The sequence below is a fragment of the Myotis myotis genome, unplaced genomic scaffold (genome assembly GCF_014108235.1).
Source record: "Myotis myotis isolate mMyoMyo1 unplaced genomic scaffold, mMyoMyo1.p scaffold_m19_p_6, whole genome shotgun sequence".
Lineage (NCBI taxonomy): Eukaryota > Metazoa > Chordata > Mammalia > Chiroptera > Vespertilionidae > Myotis > Myotis myotis.
Window position 1 is genome coordinate 36,051,751 of NW_023416368.1, and position 27,668 is coordinate 36,079,418.

General features: G+C 36.5%; 1 protein-coding gene across 18 annotated transcripts in view; it reads left to right on the plus strand.

The window, feature by feature from the left end:
• The window catches only part of RAPGEF6 (Rap guanine nucleotide exchange factor 6), a 194,333-nt gene that overhangs the window by 80,191 nt on the left and 86,474 nt on the right, over positions 1-27,668 (plus strand). For 9 of the 18 annotated variants that reach the window (XM_036312320.1, XM_036312315.1, XM_036312328.1 and 6 more), the window contains 3 exons: positions 13,338-13,409; positions 16,106-16,237; positions 27,388-27,565. In XM_036312320.1, coding sequence (XP_036168213.1) covers positions 13,338-13,409; positions 16,106-16,237; positions 27,388-27,565 — 382 coding nt within the window. Of the gene's footprint in view, positions 1-6,972; positions 7,084-13,337; positions 13,410-16,105; positions 16,238-27,387; positions 27,566-27,668 lie in introns of those variants that run through there. The other 9 variants (XM_036312334.1, XM_036312322.1, XM_036312323.1 and 6 more) reach the window with 3 other exon arrangements.

The window sequence follows — 27,668 nt, forward strand, 5'->3', positions numbered from 1 at the left end:
TAATCCCAATCATGAAGGCTTCTTCCTCGTGACTTGATCACCTTCCAGAAGACCCCACCTCCTAATACCATCAACCTTGGGAATTAGTTTTTCCACATCGGACTTTTGGTGGAATATAAACCTTCAGACCATAGCAGTGTCCCAACATTTGTCTTAGAACAACCCATTTGGACTTCAAAGAAATCAGTTGCAGATAAGTAAAACCCTTGATATGGGTAGGTTAATAAGAGCCAGAGCCTCAGTTGATGTGATAGAATAGACATTAAGCTAGAAATCAGATGATACGGGTTCATTCTCAAGCACTAACTTGCTATTTTAAGGAATATGTAAGACACTTAGTCCCTGCATCATGTGTGGGAATTAAACTAGATAATAGGTTGGATTTTTGTTTTTGTTTCTTATATATAGACTGACAACTTGTCATCTGCATGGCAAAAGAGGGCTAGGGAGCTCTCTGGAGTCTCTTTTATAAAGTCACTAATCCCAATTCCAGGGCCCTAATGACCTAATCACCTTCCAAAGGCCTACCATCACTTTGGAGATTAGGATTTCATACAAATTTTGAATTCAGACCATAGCGGAGCACCGGTGAACAAATAGTTTAAACAGTTACTCAAGTCAGAATGAAGGAGGTACAAACACTCCTGTTGTATCTATTATCAGAATTTCCAGATGGACTGTGTAAGTTATAGTCACTGATTGATGAAGAAACTGTTAACATTGTGAACTTTATTTTGTATTTGTGAACTTGATGGATCCTGATTGTTTTCAGTTTTATTTCATGTTTGGTAAATATTGTAAAACGAAAGAATGAGTGAATAAACAATTTTCTATCACTTCTAAAGGAAGGAAGTTTGTACATGGAGGCTTTGCTAATCTTAACTTGTATATAAGACAGTGAGTGCTGACTAGATAGACAGCTACTGAGAAATTTGGAGCCCCAGCTCTGAGAGTCTGCAGTTTCCTCTCTATTTACAACCCAGAGTGCTTGGACAGGTGCATTCATTATGGTGCTTCCAACAGAAGAGGACTTTTTAAAAAAATTTTTAATTTATGAGTGTCTAACATCTCCTAGGAGAATTCTGCTTCTCATTTGTCTTCTGGGAAATATGTAGAATGTAGATAGGAGATTCTTGTATCTAATTCAAATGGACAGAGAATAAGCAAAGGGATGGGATTGTAATCTAAGTAGGACAAATGCCTGCCTACAGCAGATTTTTTTTTTTAATTGTGAAGCAAAATGCTCACTGTAGAAATGTAAAAACATATAGAAGAATATTAGGAAGGAAATAAATTTACTGTAATCCTCAAAACCAGAGATAGCTAGCATTGCTAATGATTTTTTGAAACGCCGTATCTTGCTTAATTCAGATCTTTTACCTAATTTAGATAATGCTGAATATTTAGTTATATATCCTGACTTCCTGCTTCTCATAAAATTAAATTTTTCCCTAAACATTATTTTTAATATTCGTATTATATTGTGTTAGTGTAACAAGATATTCTCATGCACCTTCCTACTTTTCTCCTATTACAAACAACTTGTATGAATCAATCTGTATATGACTGATTCCCCCCCACCCCCTTAGGATTGATTCATAGAAGTTAAGTTACTGTGTTAAGGATATGAAAATTATTTTTAAGACTCTACATAAGTATTGCTAACTTCCAGGTAGTCATTATTTAAAATTGTCTTATTTACTCTGTGTGAACTTCAGGAGTGTTAGGAGAAGGGCAGGATGTGCCTCTCTGGTTGTCTGGATCGGTCCTCCCTTAAAGGTGACACTGATTCATATGGATGTGCCCAAGGAACCAGAATTAGGAAGATTTTAATCGTACTTGAACTATTTTACACAATAATTGCTAAAGAAAGCCCTTTTGAAGATTGTTTACAGCAACTCTGATACTAATGTATACCAGGGCTCAAAGATAATGATTTGCAAGAGCATACCAGTTGCAAGGGGAATAACCACTCAGACATAGCAAACAAATTAATGCTGATTGTTATTGCCTTTTAGTTTGATTCGTTATCTGTTCAAGAAGCTATGTTCAGCATCTGGCTTTCATAGTATTAGAAAATGCAGTATGTAAAATTAGAGAAGTGATGTAAAGGTAATATCTAATATAATCCAGAATTTACAAATGGAAGCAGTGTTTTCAATTGTTCAGTTTTTTTTAAATGAGATTTCTTTTCCCAGTCATATTTATGTATAGCTCTGTCTTAATTATTGGGCAGCTCTTATTCATTGAAGACAATCATACACTATGTTAAAAATTTAGGTTTGCATATCGTGTGTAACATGACTGATTACTATATTTGCATAGTGTATTCTTGTTTTTTATGTGTGTATGTGAGTGAATGAAAAATGCTTGATACAACCGCACAGTGTTGGGGAAAATAGAGCATGGTGGTGCTTTTTATTGTTCCTTCAGTTTCACTGATTCTAATTAAAGAAGCTTACATCACCTTAGTTGATGATGAAGGCTTCCCTCTCCCTTTTTGCTTTTTCTTCCTCGATAACTCCCTAAGGATGGATCATATTTCATAGTGCATGTGTGTCCTGCTGGTGGGTTTGACAGGGTTTTCAACAGCATGGTGCTGATCATTTAGTGGGCAGAGATGACGGTGTGCTGCAGCACACTGTTCCTTAGAGAAGAATAGGAGGGAGAGTGTTGGTACTCTGGCTTCCCTCCTTCAGAAAGGCCGAGGAATAGATAGGATGCAGTTTAAAAGCAGGATTCCTGAGGGGCACCCAATTAGCGATAACCATATTCTGATATCTACAAAGATTCATATGTTCAGGTTAACAAAGGGAGATGGGACGGGAGGGGTGGAAAAGCTTGCTGTTATCCTTTGTAAGAGCTTGTGTGTTACCTCTGACATTGTAAAGTGTCATTCATTCATTTTCCAAAAGGATTAAAGTATTTTTATTATATAAATCAGTTCATTTAACAGCTTATACTTAAAAGACCAAATACAACTAAAATGCAGAAATGAATTGCCTGCTTATTTTATTTTGTAAAACTACATATTTTTTTGTTGTTGTTCCTCACCTTTGGTTTGGCTTCTCTAAATTTTGATTATATTTCTCTGTGCTGGTGAATAAAACTGTGACTATGTCTGAGATTATGATAAACTTGGTTCTTATTGTTGGCTTTTGGTTTTCATAATGTCTAGAATATATATCTTCTGATAACCTTTTCCATGATGATCTTTTTTCCCTCTTCAGTGTGGTTATTTATTGAAATAAAAGGAATATTTATTGTTTAGTAACTATCAGAACCCATTTTAGGCTTTCTATACAGTATGATTTCAAATGTTTTGCTCTGTATTTTTATTTAGAAATAATTTATACAGTTAACATTTTAATTATTAACTATATAGTATTTATGTTTTTATAAAAATATTTTGTAATGGTTTGAAACATTGCAAAGCCAACATAAATTGATTGCTTTAGTTTGTAGTAGTGTGAAAAACCTTTTGAAAGCTAAAGATTTTGTCAATGTAGCTTTGCATCATGCATTTTATATGCAGGGGAAATATATTCTTTTGGGAAGGAAGAATGTATTCTTAAATGGTTATCCTGTGGTGATGATTCCTGGACAGTGTGTAGATCAGGGAGGGCATGCTCTGCAGTTACTTCATTTGAATTGGTAAGATAATGAAATGAGATCAAGTAAAATTCTAAAAGTGATGAGTGAAAATCGTTTATTCACCTATTTTTAGTTGTTTGATAAATTACTGGCTGTTCTGTTATAAAAACATTTATTTCTTCCTTCAGTAATTAAGAGGTTAAGTCATTGTTTCTGGAGAAACATGGTGGAGAGTGTATTATCATACTGGTAGTGGATTCATATGCTGAACATAGAATTTAGCCTGTTATTTATTTCATGGTATTGTTGCATAGGGAGATTTTGCATGCTAGGTTCACCTTATAATTCCCTAGAATGGCAGATACTATGAGACCATAGGTAGAACAAGGAAAAGGATGATGTCATCCTCACAGGCCAAACTAAAGGAAAAGAGTTGTTCCTTTATTGAGTTGGTGTTTACTACTACTTCTAACATATGGCATTAGTGGATTGCATTTCACCAAGAGGGCAGCAGTTTTTTGAAGCAGCTAAGTAAAGCTAGGCTGTCTCCCTGGCTCAGCTTGAGGCCCTCCTTTGTGTGCTATCAACATGATTTATAAAAAGGGTCAAAGGTGCCCATTAGGATTTTGCTTTTTGATTTGGTTGTAATTTATCCTATTGGTACTATACATGAATATAATTACTGTCTGCCACTGAAACAGGAAATGTTTTTGAGTCATATTACTAATGTTTATGTACAAAATGGTAGTCTTTTAGAAATTTATCTTCAGGAAATGTTGGCTTCATTACATACAAAGTGCACACTTACCATTTTTCTATTTTAAAAATGAGTTATTAAATTTTAGTTAATTTATTTTTGAATGTTTAATATTTTGTTGACATTCTAACCCATTGTAGTTTATTTAAATTAGTTAAGTTGAAAAATGTTCATTGGTACTTGAAAATCAACCTGTACATATTTTCCATGTTTATTTTATTTTAGAAAACCGGAGTCATGCTTATTTGTATTTATGAGATTTAGTTTTATGCATAAATGAAACTTGGGGTGTTCTTTTTAAATTTTTGCAGAAAACAAGTAAGCCTTAAGTTTTATGGAAACCTAAATTCAAAATGATCACATATTTTTAAATTATGACTTGTCTTTGTTCAGAGTAATACTTAGTTTTACCAAAGTAAATTCTGGTCTTGTAAGTAGCAGCCTAATTCACATTGTCATAATGTTGTTCAGAAAGTGACTCATACTTTGTGTGGGGTTATTGAAAAATTTTCTCCAATAATATGTTTTTTTCTATGGCAGTCAGTGGAGTCTTTTGTAATATTCAGGTAATAATTTCTCTTCTTATGTTGTAAACCTCTCCCCCCCCACCCCCCAAATAGTGTTAGGTGAATACAGCAAAATTGTTCTATTACTTTGATATGTTCATTGATTGTTATTCTCATAATTTTGCTACCTGGAGGTGTACTGACTGTATTGTACCATTGGAAACTATGTCTTCCTTTGACCATTGGGAGGCACCATTACAACCGTAAGTGCAAACTCTTTGTGGGAGTAGCTGCAGTAGATGCCTTGTAGCAGAAGCATGAAGAATAAGGGTGGGTACTAGAGGAATTATGTTTTCAGATTGGAGAGGGTGTGGCAAAATTAAAGGTTTTTTAATGTTATTTTTATAGAAAAAGTGAGATTTCCTTCTAGCCCAAGCTCAATTTAGAGGCAGGGTTTATCATTTTCTTCTCTCATTCCTTCTGAGTTGTAGTGGCTTCCCGTCTCTTTCTAGGAATTGAGCATCGGGCTGCAGGAAAGTACCATATTACATCGATCATTCTTTCTCAGAGGATTTGGTGCATGCTGCAAGTGGACTGTTGTGCCTGTGATTTTTTTTTCAGCTTTCTTTTACAAAATGAAATTCAATTGTTTCCGTTTAAATGTACTATTTACATACAAATCTTAGTACCCGTTTTGATATTTTTAATTTTAATTTAGAGTGGTCCTGAAGGTTTTACCTTTCAGTATAGCTATTTGACAAATAGGAAGTTTTGCAAGCAGAAAGCCCTGAATTAGTAGTGTTACAAATATATGTGTGACATCTGAGACCTAGGCTGCCTTGTGTATTTGCAATGCAAGTGTATCTTACCAGAGCTAATTATTTTCCCTTGGGAAGACAATACTATGTTAAATTTGAATAATAATATTAGGGGATATGGCTTCTTAAGTAAAGCCATGTATCAATACACAGAATAAAAAACCAAAATGGATTTTTAAAACTGTGAAATAGAGAAGTGCTTAAGCCAATTTTTTTTTTTAACTTACAGAATTTAGCTTGCTGACATATCTAACGGAAGAGTGTGTGTGTGTGTGTGTGTGTGTGTGTGTGTGTGTGTGTGTGTGTTTTAAATAAATTGCTCTTTGGGCTGCATCTGCAGATACAGTAGCCAATTGATCTAATGCAGTTTCTGAAGGCTTTCTATACAGGTGATGTCATCCTTTTAGCTCTATTCTCCTCCCACTCTCTTTCCTTCTTATTAGATATTTCATCTTACTGCAGAGCATAGAATCAATAGGAGCTTCTCCTTAGGGAGCTGCTGTGAAACAGGCAAGGACAGTAGGAATTAAGACACTGACATACAGTCTTGCTTTAGCAGAAGATGTAATGTTTTTGTACCATATTATATGTAAATTTCAACCAGAAAGCCAGACTTAGATCAACAGTACTGTCTTAGTGAGGCATTAGAACAAGAAGCAGTACTGCAGAGCTATGAATAGTGAATGTGAAAAGAGAAATTTGTAATTTTGGAGATTCTCAGGCATGCTACAGGGCAAACCTGTTCGAGCATATGTCTTCTAACTACCATTTGCTCAACGGTTGATTTTTTTTTTTTCTTTTTTAACCTCTGGTGGTAAGAATATAAAGAAGAAACTTTCATCTTAAGGATACAGTGTTCTGGTTGCTTCTGATGCAGAAGAATGACTGCAGTGCTTGCTCTACAGAATGAAATAAGTTGAAGAAAAGACAAAGCTTTATTATAGAGAGGAAAGGTTTCTCAGACTCCAGGACCCAGATTTGGTGCATGTTGCCTTATTTGCTTTTATTGTTACATTATTATCTGTTGTGTTACCACTGCATGTCTGTGCCAGGTGTCTGAGGTAGCGGGTGTGTATCTGTGTGTTCTGAGCCAGAAATATAAACATGTTGATTTACTGTGATTTGCTTGTTTAAAGTGAACATTTTGATGAAAACTGTTGCAGTTTTTAGAACAATACTGTAAACTACTGAAAGCTGATTTCAGTTTGAAAGGGATTTGGAGAAGCTGCCTTTATATATATATAACACTACAAGTGGTGTATGATTTGTAAAAAGAAACTTAATAGAATTTTGTCAGCATACTCATCGGTGTGGCTCTGGTTTGAAAAGGAAACTACCCTTTCCAGCCCAGGAAATGGCTTTTCTTGTTCGCTGTTATGCCAATTGTCTTCAGCCATGGGCCTCCAAAGTAAGTAATTGTTATTTTCTTTTGAGATTGAACTAATCTAGTTATTAAATTTTCTGTTTTGAATTGTAAGTGAACTTTATAGTGCTCTTTTATTTTTTTAACTTTAAAAATAAGAACTACAAAGCAATCTAAAAAGCCCAATCTCATGCCCATTTTGTTTTTCAATTAAGGGAATCTTTAAAATATGCTAATATGCCTCTAAGAGGGTTTGAAAAATACCTTCATAATAATCTATAGACTTAAAATTCAATGCATTTGAAGTGTACTGTCTTAAGACTGTATCATCATTTGGTTATGGCTATTGCTATACTTCTCTGAGATCATACTCTTGAAGGTATTATTGTATTGCCTCATTTCCTTAAATAGTTGATATATTGAGCTATGTTTTTATTATACATATTTCACTGATATGGTGTTAGCAAATAAATTATTAAAAAATTGTATTATTTTATGAAAACTGAGTAATACTTCTTAAGCAATAAAATAATATAGAGAAAATACTCATGAAAAGTAATTATGAAAATATTTTAATACTGTTCTTAATTATTTTCAAAATAGTAGTAAGTGAACAATTACTAGCTTGAAACCATTTAAGATCATATATTATACTTGTCATTTAAAGCAAACATTAACTCAGAAAAAAGCAAACTGCTATACATCAGGACACGCTAGGTTTTAGGAAAAATACAGTATAATTTAATAAATTGTATTGTTCTTAGTGGCTCTTTATGTAGATCTGAATTTGATGCCATTCAAGTTGTGTTTGCTGCTAGATACATTTCAAAAACAGGAAGACAGAGAAGAATGAATTTTTGGTTTGGTTTCATAAAACTAAATGTTTTAGTGAGCACTGTAATTGTAACATAGACATATTAAGAGTTCTTTATAGTTCTGTGGACTAGAGACAAGTACAATAGAGGCATTTCTTAGCATGATCTGAAATCATGTCTTTGTTTAAAGGTTGTCCTATTGATGGTGACTAAGGGAGAAATACTATGATAGCATTTTGGTGTACTGTTTTATCTGAAAGGTAGCTCTTTGCATATCTTTCTTAAAAGCAGCTTCTAGAAGGACATTTAAATTGACTGTCCATTTGGCAAACACCTGATTGAAATGTAAAGAGATGGAAGGAAGCCTAGGTACACACTTCATTTGTGCTATTATCTGGTAAGACATGGATGGCCTCTTTAATACAAATGCCACCTGTAGGGCCCACACATTGCTGATGCTTGATAGTGGCACTACTAAGGTTTAAAAATGATATGTAGATGAGAAATGGGTGAGACCGGTGAAAAATCTTTAAAGAAACTTAAGAATGAGATGAAGGGATTGTTTTTTAGAATAGCAGCAAGTAATATCCTTTGGGGGTGCTGGTAACCAACTTTTGATTTAAGATTTAAAAAGTATAGAAAAGCCAAAAAGGATTTTAAAGATAAGATTCTAAGGTTTCATTAAATGCCAGCAAATATTATCTGGGCAGGACTCTCTGACTGGTATTTTACTGTGTAAATTAAGTATTTATAATAGAGTACATACCTTCTTCCCTCTCCTCCATCTCTCGTTATTGTTGATGGAATTTTAACTCTGGATTGTGAGTAAACACATTAAACTTGTGATTAATTTTTTATACTCAGTACTTTTGGTTTTCCAATACATTTTACTGGTTTTATTTATTAATTCCTGTATTTTTCCCATGCTACTCCTTGGATTTCATTACTTCTGAACTCATTTATTTTATTGAGGAAATAAGTATTTCTAGCAGCAAGATTCTGGAACTTAAGTCCTTATATGTTCAAAATGCTTTATATTAACTCTTAAAAATAATTGTTTTTTGTATATATAATAATCAGTCTAAAGTCTTTTTCCTTTAGCACTTAGAAAAAGTTAATGCATTGTCTTCTGGCATCCAGAATTGGGGATGAGAAGTCTGGGCTCCTTATGATTCTTGTTCCTTTGTTAAGTATTGTGTTTTACTTTTTTTCTGTTTTGTGTTGTTGTTTTCTGTTAATCCTCACCAGAGGATATTTTTTTCCATTGATTTTTTTTTGAGAGGGTGGAAGGGAGGGGAAGGAGACAGAGAGAGAAACATCAATGTGAGGGAGACAAGTTGATTGGTTGCCTCCCACGGGCACCCTGACCGGGGCGGGGATGGTGCCTACAACCAAGGTATGTGCCCTTGACTGGAATCAAACCTGAGATCCTTCGATTCTAGAGCCAGCGCTCTAACCACTGGGAAAAACTGGATAGGGCTGTTTCTGTTTAATCTTTTATCCTTGTTGATGCCATGAAGTTTTACGTGGGTTGTCTAAATTTTTATTTTGTTTTCCTTTCTTGGCACTTGGAAGTCTCTCAAGCTGAAGATTACCATTTGTCTTCAGATGTGGGAAATTTGGGGTGTTTTGTGTGTGTTTTTGAAAACCGCAACTCTTTCTGTCATTCCTCATTCCTCCAGATGTTGGAACTGTGCATCTGTCCATAATGTCTCCAAACATTTGTTTTATCCTTTTTCCCACTCTGCATTTCCAGTTTGATCTTCTGGCTTATTAATTCATTCTCCATTTGTGGCCAATTGCTATTTTGCTAGTTATCTTTAAATTTCCATAATTTAATCATATCCTTCATTTCTAAAATCTAAGTGATGCTTTTTCGCAATTATCCTTGTTTAATAACTTGTTTTTATTTATGAATACTATTCTTTTCCCCATTGTCTTATTAACTCTTTCTTCTAGTTTTTCTTCTCCTCTTAGTTGAGTTTTTGGAGTTTCTTTCAGGGAGTTGACTTCCTTGAGTGATTCTTAGTTGAAAGCTCACTTTCCTGGTCTATTTAAAGCCCTAAGTGACTGTTGACTGAGTGAAGGAGCCATTACCACTTTGTCTTCTATATTCCTTCTTTGGGTGCTCCTACAGTCAGCCACTGGTCTAGGAAGTACTTGCACTCTCATTTTTACACATAGCTAAATTTACAAGTCATTTCTTGGCCGTTATCATACTTTACTTGTCTGCAGCATTTGACATAATTGATCACTCCCTCCTCCTTGGCAGACATTCTTCACAGTCAGAGTCAGAGTCTTCACCATGACTTCCTAGACAGTGTTATCTTTGACTACCCTCCTGATTGTTCACTCTGGTTTCTTTGCTTGTCCTCAAATTTACCAGGCACTCTTTTTTTTTTTTCCTCATTAAGTCTATCTTCACTTTTAATAAACTCACTGTTAATGCACATATTAATTGAAAGCTGCTCTGTGGTTTAAAAAAAAATAAAGTGGGAGAAATATGTCTTCTAATACTTATTGAGTTATTTAACAGTGTTCCCCCAATCCCTCATTTTTTAATGAAAGTGTAATGAGACATGAATTCATGTTTCGTCTTCGCATGCCTCAGGCACAGTGCTGGTGTATACCAAGGCCACTTTGATTAGATATAGCTACCTCCTCTAGGGCTTTTGAGAAAGTTTAGACTGTCTCCATAAAATAGGCTCCAGGCTGCTTTGGGGTTTTAGAATCTTTTCTCTCTCTTCCTCTCTCTCTCAGCTGACGTTTTTATGATATGTCATTATCTAGTGGTAGAAGCCCCTTTATAATTCTGGTAGTTTCCTTTTGATTTCATAAAGCCTCCATCTTCCTGTGCCTTGACTAATGTTTCCGGTTTCCCATAAGTATAATTTTCTACCACTTCATCTTCTATACTTCCAGAATAATCTTTTTAAGAACCAAGTCTCTTCTACTTACTTTCTTGCTTAAACCTCTCAGTAGCTTTTTTTCTCATTCAGGAAATCTAAGCACCCAAGAATGCTACATCTGGCTACATCTGGAATGCTTCATCTCCTGTGTCTTCCTGTATAAACCTGTACTTGAGCTACACTGGTTTGCTTACTGTTTACTTCTTATTCAATAGAAATAAAATGTGAACCACATATGTAATTTTAAACCTTCTAGTAGCCACATTAAAATATTTTAAGGTGAAATGTAATATTTGTATTAAGTTTTTAAAACAATAAAAATGTAGTAGTGATTTAATTACTAAATCCAATTTGCATTTTACACTTACAGCATGTGTCAGTTTGACTAACCACACACTTTAAGGGCTTGGTAGCCATGTATGACTAGGGCTACCGTATTGGACACTGCAGTTCTGGGTCTTTGTCAGTACTATTCAGTACATTTAGTCTAAATTGACATCCTTGGGACTCATCTTAAATATCATTCTCCCTGCTCTCTATCCCCAGTGAAAATGTGGTCTTTCTAAGCTGCATTTGTTACTTTAGTATTTTAATTGTCTTCTTTAATATCCCAAACCTCATGATGTTTCATTATTGCTTTTATGACTAGTATTCTTGTTCAATAAATGGGAAATTAGACCAGCAAGCTTAATAGAAATTTATTTATATTTATAGTAACTGAGTATAGAGTTCTGAAATGTCTTCCAGTGTGTAGCACACAAGAACTTATAGACTTTGTAAAATGCCAAGAATCATCGTTATTTCTTTGGTCTTTTAAATAAAGTTAATGGGTAGGTGATTTCTGGATAGGCACGGTGCTCCTCTGTCAGGTAGCTATGTTTTAAAAAGCATATTCTAATAATGCAGCTTGGAATTTAACAATGGATCTTTGAGGAATGCTATTCTGTTGGGGAATTGTGCAATTTTTAAGCATTCTTTTTAGTGCTAATAGTAAATATTACTTCATACTTACAGAGCCCTTTGCATGCCCTTCTCTTAAATGAAATAATGCTGAGATATGGGTTGTTAGGGGCAAGAAGTTTCAGATAGTAAAGTTTCTTATTAAAGAGTACATTTCCCTATTTTCATTCTTAGTTGTGGAAGGTTATTCTTGATTAAGTTTTTAAACATGATGTGAAATCTTGAACGTTCATATAATACTGCCCTTGTGCTATACACACCTGCATTTGTGGCAATCTAGATTCAAATAGTTCTCTGCCACCAGCCTGATATAGACAGCAAAGATTAATTGCCCTATGAATATTTCTTGGATAGATGCACGGGCTTATCCCAAAGCATTATTTCTTACACTGGAAATATGTTAATAAGAATGGGGGGGTGGAATAAGAATATTGGGAAAAGTTTGGAGAATGCTGTGTGAAACAGATACCTTGATCCTGAGACTGGACTTCTTAGACCCTCCATAAATATGCTTATGTTTGTTGTGAAGAACTAAGGAGCATATAGTATAACATTATTTTCTAAGTTATTCAGCTAGTAAACCCTCACACCTTTTTTTTTCTTTAATATATCCATGAGTATTATTCTAAAGTATACAGTTGAGGAAGTGCTGCCCTCCCTAAAATACTGAATTTGCCTGTGATGAAACTTCATCTGTTCATATATCCGAGGAAATCTGAGCAACAATAATAGTGTTCAGAAGGCAAATGTATTCATTTTTTCTACAGATACTTAATGTATAGGTTCATGTGTGGAGTAAGCACTATGCTAGACCTTCATTGGGTAGTAAAAGTAAGATACAAGTATATCATTGTAGAGTTGCCTGGACATCTGTGTGTGTGCGTGTATATGTGTGTGAGACAGGGATTTAGATGCAGAGATAACAATATCTCTGTATAATCCTTTTTAATAAAGAGGGAATATGCAAATTGACCCTCACACCATCACAAAGATGGCGCCCACTGTAGTCTCTGGTCCTTTCAACCCTGCCGAGGGGGCGGGGCAGGGCGGGACAGGGCGGCTGGAGTCCCCAGTCCTTTCAGTTTCTGCAGCCCCTGGACTGAAAGTGGAAGCCGAGACTGCGGGGAGCACCAGGAATGCTGGCAATCGTGGTTCTGGTGGCAGATGTGTTGTGCAATCTCCTAGACCAGGGGTCAGCAAACTGGCCCCTTGAGTGTAGCTCTTCCACAAAATACCACGTGTGGGTGCACACGTACAGTGCGATTGAAACTTCGTGGCCCATGCCATGGGGCCAAAGAGCCACATGTGGCTCGCGAGCCACGGTTTGCCAACCACTGTCCTAGACACTCGAGCGAAGTGAGCCTGGAGCAATTTACTGTTGCACATGGGGGATGGAGGGAAAGCAAAGGTGAGAGACATAAGTAAAGTCAGAGTGTTGAGGAAAAATTAAAAGGAAGATATCCTGAAACTTCTAGGAAATCTCCACCAATGGAGCAAGAAAAAAAAAAGAGCTCTATTATTCTGTGAGCACCAAACCAGACTGGGCTGGGGTCTCACACAGTTCTCTCATATGATTGCAAAGACAGACAGAAACTTCACTCTTTTATGTACCCAGGCAGATACAATGCACAACATGCATGTTTTCATGGAAGAAGAGTTAACAGCACCGTTTGCTATACACCCTTTGGTAAGTCACCTTTTTGGTGGCCATCTGTGTTAGTTAATTGCCATATCAAGAGTAAAAATTAAAACTTTTCTATCTCTATGACAAGCAGGCCCTTACAGCTTGGAGCAAGACGACTATCTATAATAATAAAAGTGTAATATGAGGGGTGATCGGGCAGGCAGGCAGGCAGGCAGAGTGGTTAGGGGTGATCAGGTAGGCAGGCACAGAGTGGTTAGAGGAGATCAGGCAGGCAGGCGAGCGGTTGGGGCAATCAGGCAGGCAGGTGAGCAGTTGGGACGATCAGGCAGGCAGAGTGGTTAGGGGCGATGAGGCAGGCAAGCAGCATGGTTAGGGGCAATCAAGCAGGCCGGCAGGCAAGCAGTTAGGAGCCAGCAGTCCCGGATTGTGAGAGGGTACAAGCAGGGCTGAAGGACCACCCCCTTCCCCCCCCCCCCCCCCCCTCCTGTGCACGAATTTCGTGCAATGGGCCTCTAGTTGGGATATAGATAGCATGATTGTCTATATCCCAAAAAGTATTTCACTTTCCATTGATTTCTCAGCTTCCCATACAGGTCCTTATGTTGGGAGTTTTTTGTTATCTAATTTATATCACTTTCCACTGTTTTCAGTTGCTTATAAGATAAATGTTTATTCTCAGCTTTCCATTATATATCAAGTATATTAATATTTATCACAAGGCATTCTAATAACTCTCATCTTTGAATCTTGATTAAATTTTTTCATCATAAAAAGTCAGATTGTGTACTATGTGTATAGCAACCATTAATTGCTAAGGGTTATAGAATTTCAACACATTCCATTGTCTGTGGCCATTTTTAAAAGAGAAAGTAAGAGAAAATTTCTCTCACATACATGTGTGTGTATTTGTTTTCCATTTTGAAAAAAATGTCAAATTATTTGTAGAAATGATAGAAGAATGCTTTCTCCATGTGAAAATAAAACATTTCAGCTAGATATTGCAGGTAAAGCTATAATTACTTTGGATCATCAACCTCAATTTTTCTCTTCACTAGAAATGTATTTTTTTACAGTTTACATATTTGGGACATGTAGTGAGCCTCAGATGTTAGCTGTGCAATCACCATCATTATTTTTTCCATTGGATAAAGAGGTTGAGGGGATTCCTAATGAAATCTTAGTTTTTGAAGTTGAAAGCAGTTGCTCTATGCTTGTAAATCTGTGTCCTCTCTCACTTTTACACTGAGCTCCTTGAAGGTAGGATCCATCTGTTTCCAGCATTACGTTGCCAGCAGAGATCCTGGCACAAAGTAAGAGTTTATCAGAGAGTAGTACTAGAGTCAGATAGGTCTGAGTTGAATTTCAACTCCACTACTAACTTGAGTGTGAGATCTTGGGCAAGTCGCAAATCCTCGTGCCTCAGTTCCTCATCAGTAAAGTGGGGAGGATAATAATGCCTGCCTTCTAGGATCTAGTGAGGATGAAGGTTGCTCAGTACATTTAAGTATCTTTTCTAAGCCAATTTACAGATTTGCTCTTCTGGCTTTGGTTTATTGTGTTACTTTTATGAATGACCTCTTTAGTCTTATCTCTGTAGGAATCTGGGTGTATAGAATATCTCCCTCACCACAACCAAAATCTGACATTTTGAAACTATTTTCAGTCTTTACTTTTCAATCTATTTCATTCTTACATGACATTTAAAAATTGTTTTCATTGATTTTAGAGAGAGAGGAAGGGAGAGTGAGGGAGGAAGAGAGAGAGAGAGAAACATTAATGTGAGAGAGAAGCATTGATTGGCTGCCTCCCGCATACCTCCCTTCCCCCCCCCCCCCCCCACTGGGAGTCAAGCCCACAACCAGGGGCATGTTCCCCGAGCAGGAATCAAACCCATGACCTTTTGGTTCATGGGATGACACTCAACCAGCTGAGCCACTCTGGTCAGGGCATGTTTGGTGTTTTTTTTTATCTAAACAATAGAAACAAAGTGGAAGGAAGATCTCTGAGTTGAGGACTACTCCCATCAATATTTTTTTATTATAGTTATTGTAAGCAGTTTACTTAGCTCATTGATTTTCTGCTGCCTTTATAAATACACATACTAGAGCTATAAAACGGCTTCTTAGTATGGCTTTAGCTTATTCCGTAGGTTTTAGATATATAGCATTTTAATTTTTATTCTGTATAAATATTTTCTAACTTCCAAAATTGTGACTTCATTGACCTATGGGCTATTTAGAGGTCTGTTTTATAATTTGCAAGTACATGATAATTTTCTAGTTGCCTTTTTTTCCCCACTTATTTCTACCTTATTTGCACTGTGATCATGGGATATTGTAATTTAATTCAAGATATTACTGTTTTATTCTATTAGCAATCATTTTGTATTGGTGTGTGTTCCCATATGTGTACATAATACTATTCCCTCCCTTTATTGTGGAAACAGCTGATATTTGTGGTGAGGGAAAGTTTTTCTTTTGAAATACCATTACTAATAGTAATCTTTTTTGAAAACTGTTCAGTAGGTTTCCACTGTAGGCTTGCCTAATAGTGTCAGAGTATTAATTTGGTTATCATTTCCTAAGCGATTTCCTAAAAATGGAAAATTTGCTTAGAAGTGAAGTTGTACAGTAATGTACATCAAGCAAAAATTTGTTGCAGAAGTTGCATTGTGTCAAAAATTCTCTTATGAAAGTGGTTTGATATTTAGAATATCTTAAATTATTTTTCTTCTTCAGCTTCCAGCCGATCTTACGAAGATGCATATCACAGACAACCCTCATCCACAGGTGACTCACGTGTCTTCCAGTCAGTCTGGTTGTAGCATCGCTAGTGACTCTGGAAGCAGCAGTTTATCTGATATCTATCAGGTAATACTTTAGTGGTTTGTGTGATATATATACATATATATATATATATATATATATATATATATATATATATATATATATATATGTTTTTTATTCTATCAAGTATCCTGTGCTTGTGCTTTAGGTGGTCACATGTCTTTTAAGTAAGATTTGAAATTCAGGCATAAGGTTTTGGGGGAAAAATGCTTTATTTACTGTTTCAGAGTTGGAAGTCTAATTAAAGAGGTGATCCATTTTTTTAGGGTGATTAAATATAATTCAGCAGTGTATGGACATAGTGTTCTTTTTAACTTCTCTTATCCAGATGAAACCATATAATGTTTGCCTTGGTAAAAATTCGTTATTGAGGCCTGGTTGGCATGGCTCAGTGGTTAAGTGTTAGCCCACACACCAAAGGGTCACAGGTTCAGTTCCAATCAAGGGCACATACCTACCAGGGTTGCAGGTTCAATCCCTGGTCCTGGTCAGAGTGCGTGAGGGAAGCAACCAATTGATATGTCTCTCTCACATCAGTGTTTCTCTCTCTCTCTCTCTCTCTCTCTCTCTCTCTCTCTCTCTCTCGTCCCCCTCCCTTCCACTCTCTTGGAAAAAATCAGTGGAAAAAATATCCTCATATGAGGATTAACAACAACAAAAAATAGTTATTAAACAACTGAACTTAAACTTATAAAAAGGCTGATTTTTATTATTACTATATAAATCTCCTATAAGTAAGATCACAAAGAAAATTAGAGTTGCTTTTGTATTTTAAAGGCCCTATTAAATTTTCTAGTAGCCACATTAAAATAAAAAGCAACAGATAAAATTAATTTTAATGATATATTCTATTTAGCACAATATATCCAAATATTATCACTTCAACATTTAACCAGTATTTAAAAACTATGAATGAGTTACTTAAGTTTTTTATACTGTCTTCAATAGCCAGAATTTATTATAAACTTACAGGGGTAATCTCAATTTAGACTAGCCACATTTCAAGTACCCCACAGCTACATGTGGATTGTGGCTACCATATAGGTACCAATCTATTGAAATAGAATCATTGTTGTCTAGGAAAACATTTTAGACTCTGATTCTACTGAGTTACCCAGTTTCAGATGTTTTAGGAATATCACCATTTCTATGTTAAGGGAAGTTTGTTGGCAGAAGCAAGTTGGAAAAAGCATCCATGTTTGCTTTGTCCACAAAAGTCATTGCTCTGGCCAACAAAATCTTCCTTTTTGACATTTTATAATAGAGCAAGGAATTCTCCCTGATCACCATTTTATAGTAGACAGAAAAGGGAAATTTTTTTTTTAAATAAATGGCTCTGGGGCCTTACTATGTGTTTGTTTAGTTGTTGGACTCCATGCATTCTGCCCCTCGCCGAAAGTATCTCATGGAAGAAATAACAGTTGTTGCGCACTAACCATCAAAGTAGAGTAGTGTCTTCTCTGGACTCTGTTTTTTTTAGAGAGGAACCCCAAGGAGGATTGACCCTGGATTAATGAAGTTCCCAGGATAAGTGGGAGTGTCTGAACCTTGCTAGAAGAGACTATACAACAGATATATGGTGTTGACAGACAATAGATAACCTAGTATCACTAGTATATCCTTTCTAAACTAGATGTGACCACCGTTTTAGATCAAGGAACAGAGCCCTAGATGTATGTGAGAAAAGAGATAAGAGGATAGCGTACAGATTGACATTCAAGGTCACTTGAGAAGGCTAATGCTTTATTATGAATGGGTTACACACAGTAGGGTTCTGTATCTTTGGCAAGATCCTGGAGGATATTTTGAAGCGTTGCACTTATATTAGCATGTACAGGATATTCACCTACTGGCTTGCACACCTGAGGCTGGGACTGGAATACACCTACTGGTGTGGTTGGAAGTCTTTTGCTACAGTACCATGGCCTTGTAAGTGCCTGCTCCAGCCTTCCATATGTTTTCCTTCTTTGGTAGCACTCTCTACACCTCCCTCTGCTTTTAAGGGTTTTATTTTGTAAGGAGGTGAAGGCCTGGCAGGGCGGGAACTGGATGGGGGGGGAGGGGGGCAGTAGGGAAAAAAGTGGGGAGACATCTATAATACTCTCAATAATAAATGATAGATAGATAGATAGATAGATAGGTAGGTAGATAGAAAGAAAATGAGATAGAAGAAAAAAGTTTCATTTTTTATAAACTGTGGACAGGTATCCTTGACATTGTCCTTCCTGCATGTCAAAGGAGTGCTTCCATTAGAAAGTGAAGAAGACTCCATTTTATACCCCAGAAACCTGGAAGTTAGCAATTGGTTCTCCTTCCTTGATCATCACATTCTGCACCAAATCATATCAATTCTGTATGCTGCATCACAAATTGTGTGTATTTGTGTATATATGTTTAATGTTAATTGAGACGTAATGTATAATAATAAAAGGGTAATATACTAATTAGACCAGACATCTTCCGAGCGTCTTTCCTGACTAAAGCCGGGGCCAGCAGGAAGCCAACCCTGGTCCCGGATGCCTGCGGCCAGCCTGAGGGAAGCCAGCCCACGTCCTGGGTGCCAGAGGGAAGCCGGTGCTGGCAGCCAGGGGAAGGAAGGCCTACTCTTGCACGAATTTGCGTGCATTGGGCCTAATAAAATTCATCCTCTTTAGTGTAGCCTACATAAAGACATAGAACATTTCTATTACCTCAACAAGTACTTTATGCCCTTCTGTAGATAGTCCCTTCTCCTGATCCCCAGCCCCTGGCAACCTCCAATCTGTTTTCTACCCTTATAGTTTTGTGTTTTCCAGAAGGTCGTGTAAGTGGAATCATATAGTTAAATGATGACACAGTTAAATGAAATTTGCAAAGTAACCAATGAAATAAAAGTAAGCTTTAATGAATTTAGGGAGAGTGGACAGATAAAAGGATTTTAAAAATGAAATTCTAGAACCTAAATAGGATTTCAGAAAGTTAAAGTAGAAAATTATCATAATACCAAAGTAAAATATGCAAAAATGTAAGATAAAAGATTTTAAGAGTAGCCAAAATAGGTAAAAGTTTTCAAACTGGGGCTTTAGTTAACCCTTTGCAGTTGTATTAAATTTGGACATGGGTGTCGTACTGGTCGGAATTAATTTCCATTGAAAGAGCAGTGATACATAACATGCAAGATTATGAAGGATAAACAAGATTTATTAATTCTTTTTTGGAACTACGTCACTACAAACGTTACCATTTTCTACGTCAGAGTCAGTATTCAAGGTGCCAAAATAAAACTCTTCATCGTTACTTTCAGATTCGCAGTACACTTCTTTCGGTAACTTTCTTTTTGCCATTTTGGAGTATTATTTTGAAATATCTTAACAAGCGAGAATGCCTAATTATAGTTAAACGTAATTTGTAAAGCTTTATATGAAATTCTGCGAAGTATCTCCAAAGCTTGTTGATTTCTTCACTCTCAAAAGGCGACTGACTCACCACGATGTTTTGCATGGCAAGTGTGGAACGACCGCGTTTGTTTATATTTAGTTTCGATATCTCCGATTTGTCGGGGCAATGTTTTAGCTCGTGACAAGGTCGCTTAGACACTTAAGAGCTTTCAGAGAAATTATGAACTGATACATGAATGAATAGAGTTAAGATTCGTACGGTTCCTTGCTGTGGTGGCTGAGAGCAGACATACGACCGGAACGGTAAAAAAGCTTTGGTGGCTGAGAGTAGACAAACGACCGCAAAGGGTTAAGTTTAGAGTAGCCAAAGGAATGAAACAGTATAAAGATTAAAACAAGCAAAACTACAGAGATAAAAGCAAAAGGAAAATAAATCAGAATCTTTAAATAAATATATAGGTGTCCCAAAAAATGTATACACACATTTTGAATAATTATAAAGGCAGTGTTTATTAAAATACATTTCATTTCCAGAATTGAGCTATCAGCTGTTGAAGTTTGTATACATTTTTGGGGACACCCTGTATGTGCATGCACATATATATTTGTATTTGTATACATCAAATGCAAATCTGAATTCAAGAGGACCAAATGGTAATGTTTTTCTGCTGGTAGTTGTTTTGTGGGTACTTTTATTGTGTTCCTTAAGCTTTTATGGTTTTTCTCAATGAACATTATTATTTATTTAACAAATTTTAAAAAGGAGGTGAATATGGTATATAATTAAAAATAAAAGTTGAATAAAATTGTGGGAAAAGATTAAAGGAATAATTAGTAGCGGGTAAAAGGAATAAGAGCAAAAATAATCCTATATAATAAAAAGCTAATATACAAATCGACTGAACAGTGGAACGACTGGTCACTATGATGTCCACTGACCACCTGGGGGCAGACGCTCAACGCAGGAGCTGCCCCTGGGTGGTCTGTGCACTCCCACAGGGGGAGTGCCGCTCAGCCACAAGCCGGGCTGATGGCTGGTGAGTGCAGTGGTGGTGGCGGGAGCCTCTCTCACGGCAGCACTAAGGATGTCCAACTGTGGCTTAGGCCCGCTCCCAAGCCACAGTCGGACATCCCCTAAGGGCTCCCAGACTGCTAAAGGGCACAGGCTAGGCTGAGGGACAACCCCCTCCCCGAGTGCATGAATGTTGTGCACCGGGCCTCTAGTCCTATATAATAAAAGCATAGTATGGAAATTGTTCCCTTGACTAGGAGTTCTTCTGGGAGTTCAACCAGGGGGCGGGGCCAGCTGGGGGAAGGGAGGGAGGCCCTGGCCGGTGGCTGAGGGAAGGGAGCGAGTACCGGGCAGGCTGACACCAGCTAGGTACCGTACCAGTGCACGAATTTCGTGCACTGGGCCTCTAGGTGATCAATAAAATATATCCCCCAAAATGCAGACTATCTAGACTACAATTTTAAAATATGGATAAACAAAATAACACCAACCAAAGTGTATGTGTGCAATCAGATCCTCGGGACCAAAAGGGAAGAAAAGAGAGCTTAAGGGAAGAAAAGAAAAGAGAGTCAATGCTCTATACCCTTAGTCTTTTCTTGACCTTATGTCTCCTTTGTGGTACCTATTAAAGCTCTGAATACACCCTATAGTACAGGTGTACAGTCCCATTTTATATACCTTGGCCAGCAACAGTTGAAGTGGTTTGTCTGGTTTTCCAAATTTCTCAGCACTTGGGAGATTTTAAAAGTGGACACCTAATCCAGTCATGTCTTGTAACACAAAAAACAAAGCCTTACAAAATAATGCAAGTATTTTTAATTTGGAGAGTTGTAGTAAAAAGAGAGAGAGTCATTCTAACAGCAATTCTCAACAAGAAAATTGTTTACACCATTTTATATGGCCAAACCTGTGGCTGTGCTTCTATGCGTTTCCTTCTTTAGAGTTTTCATGTCTTCTGCTTTAAAAACAAAAGCCTTTAGTTTTCGAAGAAACTTCTGAATAAAGCAGTTACCACAGTCTGGAATAAAAGGCAAGCAATGGTTTCAGTGTGAATGTGTTTTTAATCAAATTAGCTTAAAATTTAGCTAAAAGTATGCAGTTAGATGTTAGAATGTTCTTGGGTATCATATTTTATGTATTCTCAATACTTGAGAAATAGGAGTGCTTCTCTCTAGTTTCCTTTCCTATTTTTTCAGTCTTGTCCAAGAGCTGGGACTGTGAAATCTTGAACTTAAAGCACTTGTCTCTTCATTAACGTATGTGCCACATAACAGCATTTTGGTCAACAATGGTGGTCCCATAAGATTTTAATAGATTATAAGCAAAAAGTTTGTGATGTTCAAAGAAAAGACTAGACCCCACTAAGAGGTTGAATTTAGTGCTAGCTCTGGGTGGTTTAAATTAAGGAGGAGGCTCAGCATGCTCTCCACCTGCCCTGTGCCCACCCAAAGTTAGCAAGGGAGCTAGAGGAGAGAGCTGAGGAACAGGGGAGCCCTGGAGCCCACCCCGCACATGGGCACATGCACACACACTCCTGCACACAGACTTACTTCTCTTCCCTCCATTTCTCTTTATCTTTACTCCCAGTCCAGTTTCTGCCTCTCTCTCCCCCCTCATTCCCCTTCCTCCTCCCACCCCTTTTATTATTTCTCCTCTCCAGTTTTATCTCCTAGATCTGTCTCTGCTCTCCTTTTCTCTACCCTCTTCTTCCTTCTCTCCCTCCCTGCCTTCCTTCTTCTCTCACTCCTTCTGATGACTACTTTTCCTACAATGATGTTTCTCCCATAGCCTTCCTCTGAACACCCCCCTCCGAGTATGTGTACATACACATACACTTTTGTTTATACTGTATTATTACTGTACCTTTTCTATTTTTAGATGTGTTTGGATATACAAATATTTAGCATCATCGTATAGTTGCCTACAGTATTCAATACTGTGACATGCTGTACAGGCTTGAAACTTAGGAGCAATAGTCTATATATACCATATAGACCCACTGTGTAGTAGGTCTATAAAAATGCACTCTGTGACCACACAAGGACAAAATCACCTAACTCCTCAGAGCATATCCCTGTCTTTTAGTGACACATGACTATACTTTTAGATAATCTGAGGGCCACATTTAACCCCACCTCTATTTTTTAGCTTCTATGTAGGACAGAAACATGTTCCTAAAAATCCTGATGCTTTAGTTATTACCTTACAGCGATTTCTTAATTCAGAGCTCTACTGCCCAGTCTCTTCAGGTCCCCGATGTCACATTTCCACTTGGATATTCTTTTGACACCTCAGCTAGCTTTGTCTACTACATGTTTTCTTCCACTTTAATATTTTTGTTAAGAATATTATCTGTGCCCTAGTCAATATCTGTTATCTTTGTTTTCTTTTTTAAAATTTTTACTTGAAATAAATTGAAAACAAAAGTTATAACTTTATTAAAAAAGCTTCAGTGCTTCACTGTTACCTAATTTACGCTCTTCACTTCATTTCACATTTATATCCAAGCCTTTCCCTTCTAACCACAATCTGCAAATGTGGTCTATATTCCACTATTCTCCACTTGCACATTGTAGATCTGGTCCGTGACTGACTTAATGGCTACTCCCTGACCATGTACCTTTTCCCAGTTCAGTGTGTGGTAATGCTGCTGTGCCAGCAGCTCCACCTGGATGACATTTCACATTGTCTCACATGTCTTGGAACCTCACAGCAGTTTTTCCGTCATGTCTCTTTCTCTTCTCTTGTTTAGTGTAGTTATGTGTACACTTGACATTTTTTATCATAGTACATTTGTGGGGAGTAGAGTTTTTTCTTACTTGTATATCCCATGCTGACTGAGTTAAGCACAATTTTGGCACTTAGGAAGTAACCTAGAAATTTTTTCAGTTGAATTACATTTATAGGTAGAAACCAGTGTAGTTTCCAAGACTAAAGCTTGATTATCTAGGGCAAAGGAGGCTTCACTTTGCCTGCCTGCCCTGTTGTAGAGATTATGGAATGGGCCAGCCTGGACAGCACATTTTGAAGGATTGATTTCACAGGATTCTTGTCCTGACCAGAAAGACAAAGAAGAAACATAATAGCTAAGTGGTCCATGAATAAGGTTGAGAGAAATACTAAAAATAGGAATGCAGAATATAGAAGCACTGAAGAGCTAAGGTTCTGGCTTAATACTTGCTCTAAATTTGAAAATGTGATTTTTGTAAATTTGTGTAACTTTTCATTCTAATCTGTAGTTCCCCTTATTGTACTTCATGTTTATCTGGATGCAAACAGGAAAAGGAAATCCTCTGGTGGTTTATCTGGGGAAGGCCAAGTCATCAGAAAATCACTTCAGACTGTCTGCCTCACCAAATTATATTTACACATACACATAGAGACACTTTCATACTGCGGGAAAGGAAAAACACAAGAAGTTTAATATTTGTCTTATCAGTCCTTCTACCAATATACTTTTTTTTCTGGACTTAATTAATTTAGTAAAATCTTTTTGATGGTCTGCTGTACTTTAAGTGCTAGGACAAAGTGATTGGAAGGCCAGGCCTCTGATGTTTTGTGTATCCTGCCTTCATGATTGTGGCATATCTTTTGACCTACCTTTTTTGTAACAGCTTTTGATATCTCTGAGGCTCTGTTGAATTTTCTTTTTGGCTTTTGCCCTCTATTTGCTTCAGTTTGGGTATTTTTTATTGCCCTTCAAGTTCACTCTTCTCACAGTTTGGATTTCTTTATTGAGATCTCCCATTTTCTCCCTAATTTTTTTGTATTTTCTTTTAAATCCTTTAACTTCTTGATAATAAATGTCTATAGTTCATGTCTTCTAATTCTATCATCTCTGTCATTCCTGGACCTCTTTATATTGATAGATTTTTCTCCTGGTACAGATCACATCTCTGCTTCTTCACCTACCTAGTAAGTTTTTATTATATGCTGGACATTAAGGATACATTTTAAAAATTCTTATCTAGTTATTATAGAATTAAATTTTCTGCCAAGGAATTGCATCCTCGGAAGCATCATTCAGTGACTTCCAGTCCTGGTGGTGGTCATCGTATCTAACTTTACCTAAAGACATGGCTTTCCTTTGTTTTAGTCAAGGAATTAGACTTTGGACTCCATCTATGTAGCTCACTTTATTTTACTTATTTTTAAATTACCAAAACTTTCAATTTCCTAGTATGCTTTTGGCCACTTTTTCTTACTTTTATTCTTAATTCTTATTTTGACACCATATTTCTCTTGTATACGCTTAACATTTTAACAATTTAGTATGTTCTCATAACTAATGTTATTCATATTTTTTTCTTTATATCCTACTTTGAAAAAAAGACAGGCAGGAGAAGACAATTGTAAGGATAGAATTAATTATTTTATTTGCACATGGCCTTAAAAGTTTCCTAAAAGAGTTCTTTAGTAGTCTTCTCCCCATCCCTACTCATGACTTGCATTCTCTCTAAAGAGCTATTTTCTTAAATGTCTTCACTCCTCAGGCAGATGACAATACACCTTCCCTATTGTCCATATAATTGATCTGCATCTTGCTTTTTTGTTATGAGCCATCCATCTTTTTATCAGACATAACCTAAAAGTTGAAGTAATCTGGGTCAAGGGATGAAAACCTGATATTAATGAGGACAGGTGCGGTTTAAGAACTCAAATTTATAGGGTAGATTGTCCTTGAGAATTGATAAAGGGGAAAAAGGCTATTCCTGGGATGAGCTTCTGTATTCTGAAAAATTAACTTGTGTGCAAAATACTGCTTTAGTGTTTTTTAACACTACTTCCTTGTATTAAAATCAGTTTATGTAAATAAATTAGACTTGTGGAAAAATCATTTTAGCATGTACACATGTCTTTGAAAAGGGATTGTAATCTGTTAGGAAGTTTGTATATTATTCTGAAGGTATATTATTCAGAAATATACTCCACTAAAACCTTAAAGGTCTATAGCCAAAAAATAACTCAGGAGAGCATACTAGTCATAAGGTAGGATTGCTCTTATATTATCCTTAACAGCTTGTCTAATCTTATAGATCTGAAGTTGAGTATTTAATCTGGTTTAAACTAGTTGTTTCTTAAAGCTGTGCAGAAATCCGAAGGAAGTATAAAACAGAATCTTAGAAAACAAATTCAGTTGCCAGTATCAGTTTTAACTTTGAATTAACAGTAGCCAAAAAGGGTAATTGATTGACCCACAGAGAAAGCAGAGACAGTTCCAGCCTCAGGGAACCTGGATGCTTGCAGGTGCATCTGCCCATCTCTCTCTAGTACTTTGGTGCCTGGTAGCTTGCTTGCTCTTCCTCTCTCTCTCCTGTGGTACTTTCTGTCAGATGTTCTTTGTGCTATGCCCTATCCTGCATGCTCTGTTTCTATTGCTTTGTTGTGCTGTCTTTCTTTGTCTGTCTCTCTTGTTCAGTATACTTCCAATTCCCCTGCCTCTTTCTCTGCCTATTAGTTACATTTTCTCCCGTGCTGCTCTGCATCACATTCTTCTGATTAAGGAACCAGAGGAAAAAGGACACTCTGCCCTCCAGTTCTAATTATAAAAATCCAGACAAGAGGTCTTTCTATCTTAGCTTGACATAGCCAGAGACTGGGCACTGTTCCCCACTGTAATCTCTGGGTTAGGTTGGAGGAGAACAGCAGTTCCCTGAAAGAAGGAAGATCCTCTTCTATGCAGAGTAAACAGTAAATGTTTGATAGGAGATGAGGCTTAAATATTTGAAGATTATGTTCAACTCATTTTTTCTGTAACTGCTTCAGTATTCATGTTACTTTATTAATACGTATCAGGTGAGTGCAATATTTAGAAATTTTGACAGCAGATTCACTTCAGGACAATTTTATTTTCTGAAAGATATCTTCATTATTTTCTGTAACTGATATTTAAGTTTACAGGTTTTAAAAAATCTGCTAGTTCCTTTACAAGTATCTAATGAGACTAATGTTTCCAGAGTTGAGGTTATAAATATAAGCTTATATTAAAGATTGGTTAAAATAATCTCTGTTCTTCTTTATTGACACAATATTAGATTCAAGTAAGGCATTGGGAAGTCATGAATATTTGTTGAGTCCTTCATAGTTGGTCTATTTTAGCACTTTTCAGTACTACTCTTTACCTCTTTTATACTTCTGTTCTTAATTTACATGATTGCTTACCCTACTAGACTCTAAACCAGCCATGGGCAAACTACGGCCCGTTTGAAATGAATAAAACTAAAAAAAAAAAAAAAAAAAGACCGTACCCTTTTATGTAATGATGTTTACTTTGAATTTATATTAGTTCACACAAACACTCCATCCATGCTTTTGTTCCAGCCCTCCGGTCCAGTTTAAGAATCCATTGTGGCCCTCGAGTCAAAAAGTTTGCCCACCCCTGCTCTAAACCTTAGTGGTAAAAGAGTGATATTTTATATACAACACACAGTGTAAACTCATAAGTACTTATAAAGTGATTGTTGGTAAACTGTCTTTATTTCTTACACTTCATGCTTTAGGAAATGTATTTTTAAGAAATGCAAGTATTTGTAGAAAACAGGTATTAAAACATTTAGTCTCCTAACCATTTTCTATTTACCAAGTCAGATATATCACCTAAGTGTCACACCATGGAATGATGAGACTATTTTGGGCAGAGAGAAAACTTTTTATAAATCTCATTTTGTTTTTGATACAATATAAAATATTGCCTAATTCTTTATAATATTTGGTATTGAGGGATAGTTTTGATTAATTCAGACTGTGACATACAATTTTTATAACATGAAGCTTTCTTTCTGTAGGCTACAGAAAGTGAGGTAGGAGATGTAGATTTAACACGTCTTCCAGAAGGACCTGTTGATTCTGAAGATGAAGAGGAGGAAGATGAAGAGATTGATCGAACAGACCCACTGCAGGGGCGAGATCTTGTTCGAGAATGTCTTGAAAAAGAACCTGCAGACAAAACTGATGATGACATTGGTAAGAAAAATATCTGTTCACAATAAGAATTTTATAGCTTAACTTAGATATAGTTACCTATTGCTGCATAACAAATTATCCCCAAACTTAGTGACTTAAAACA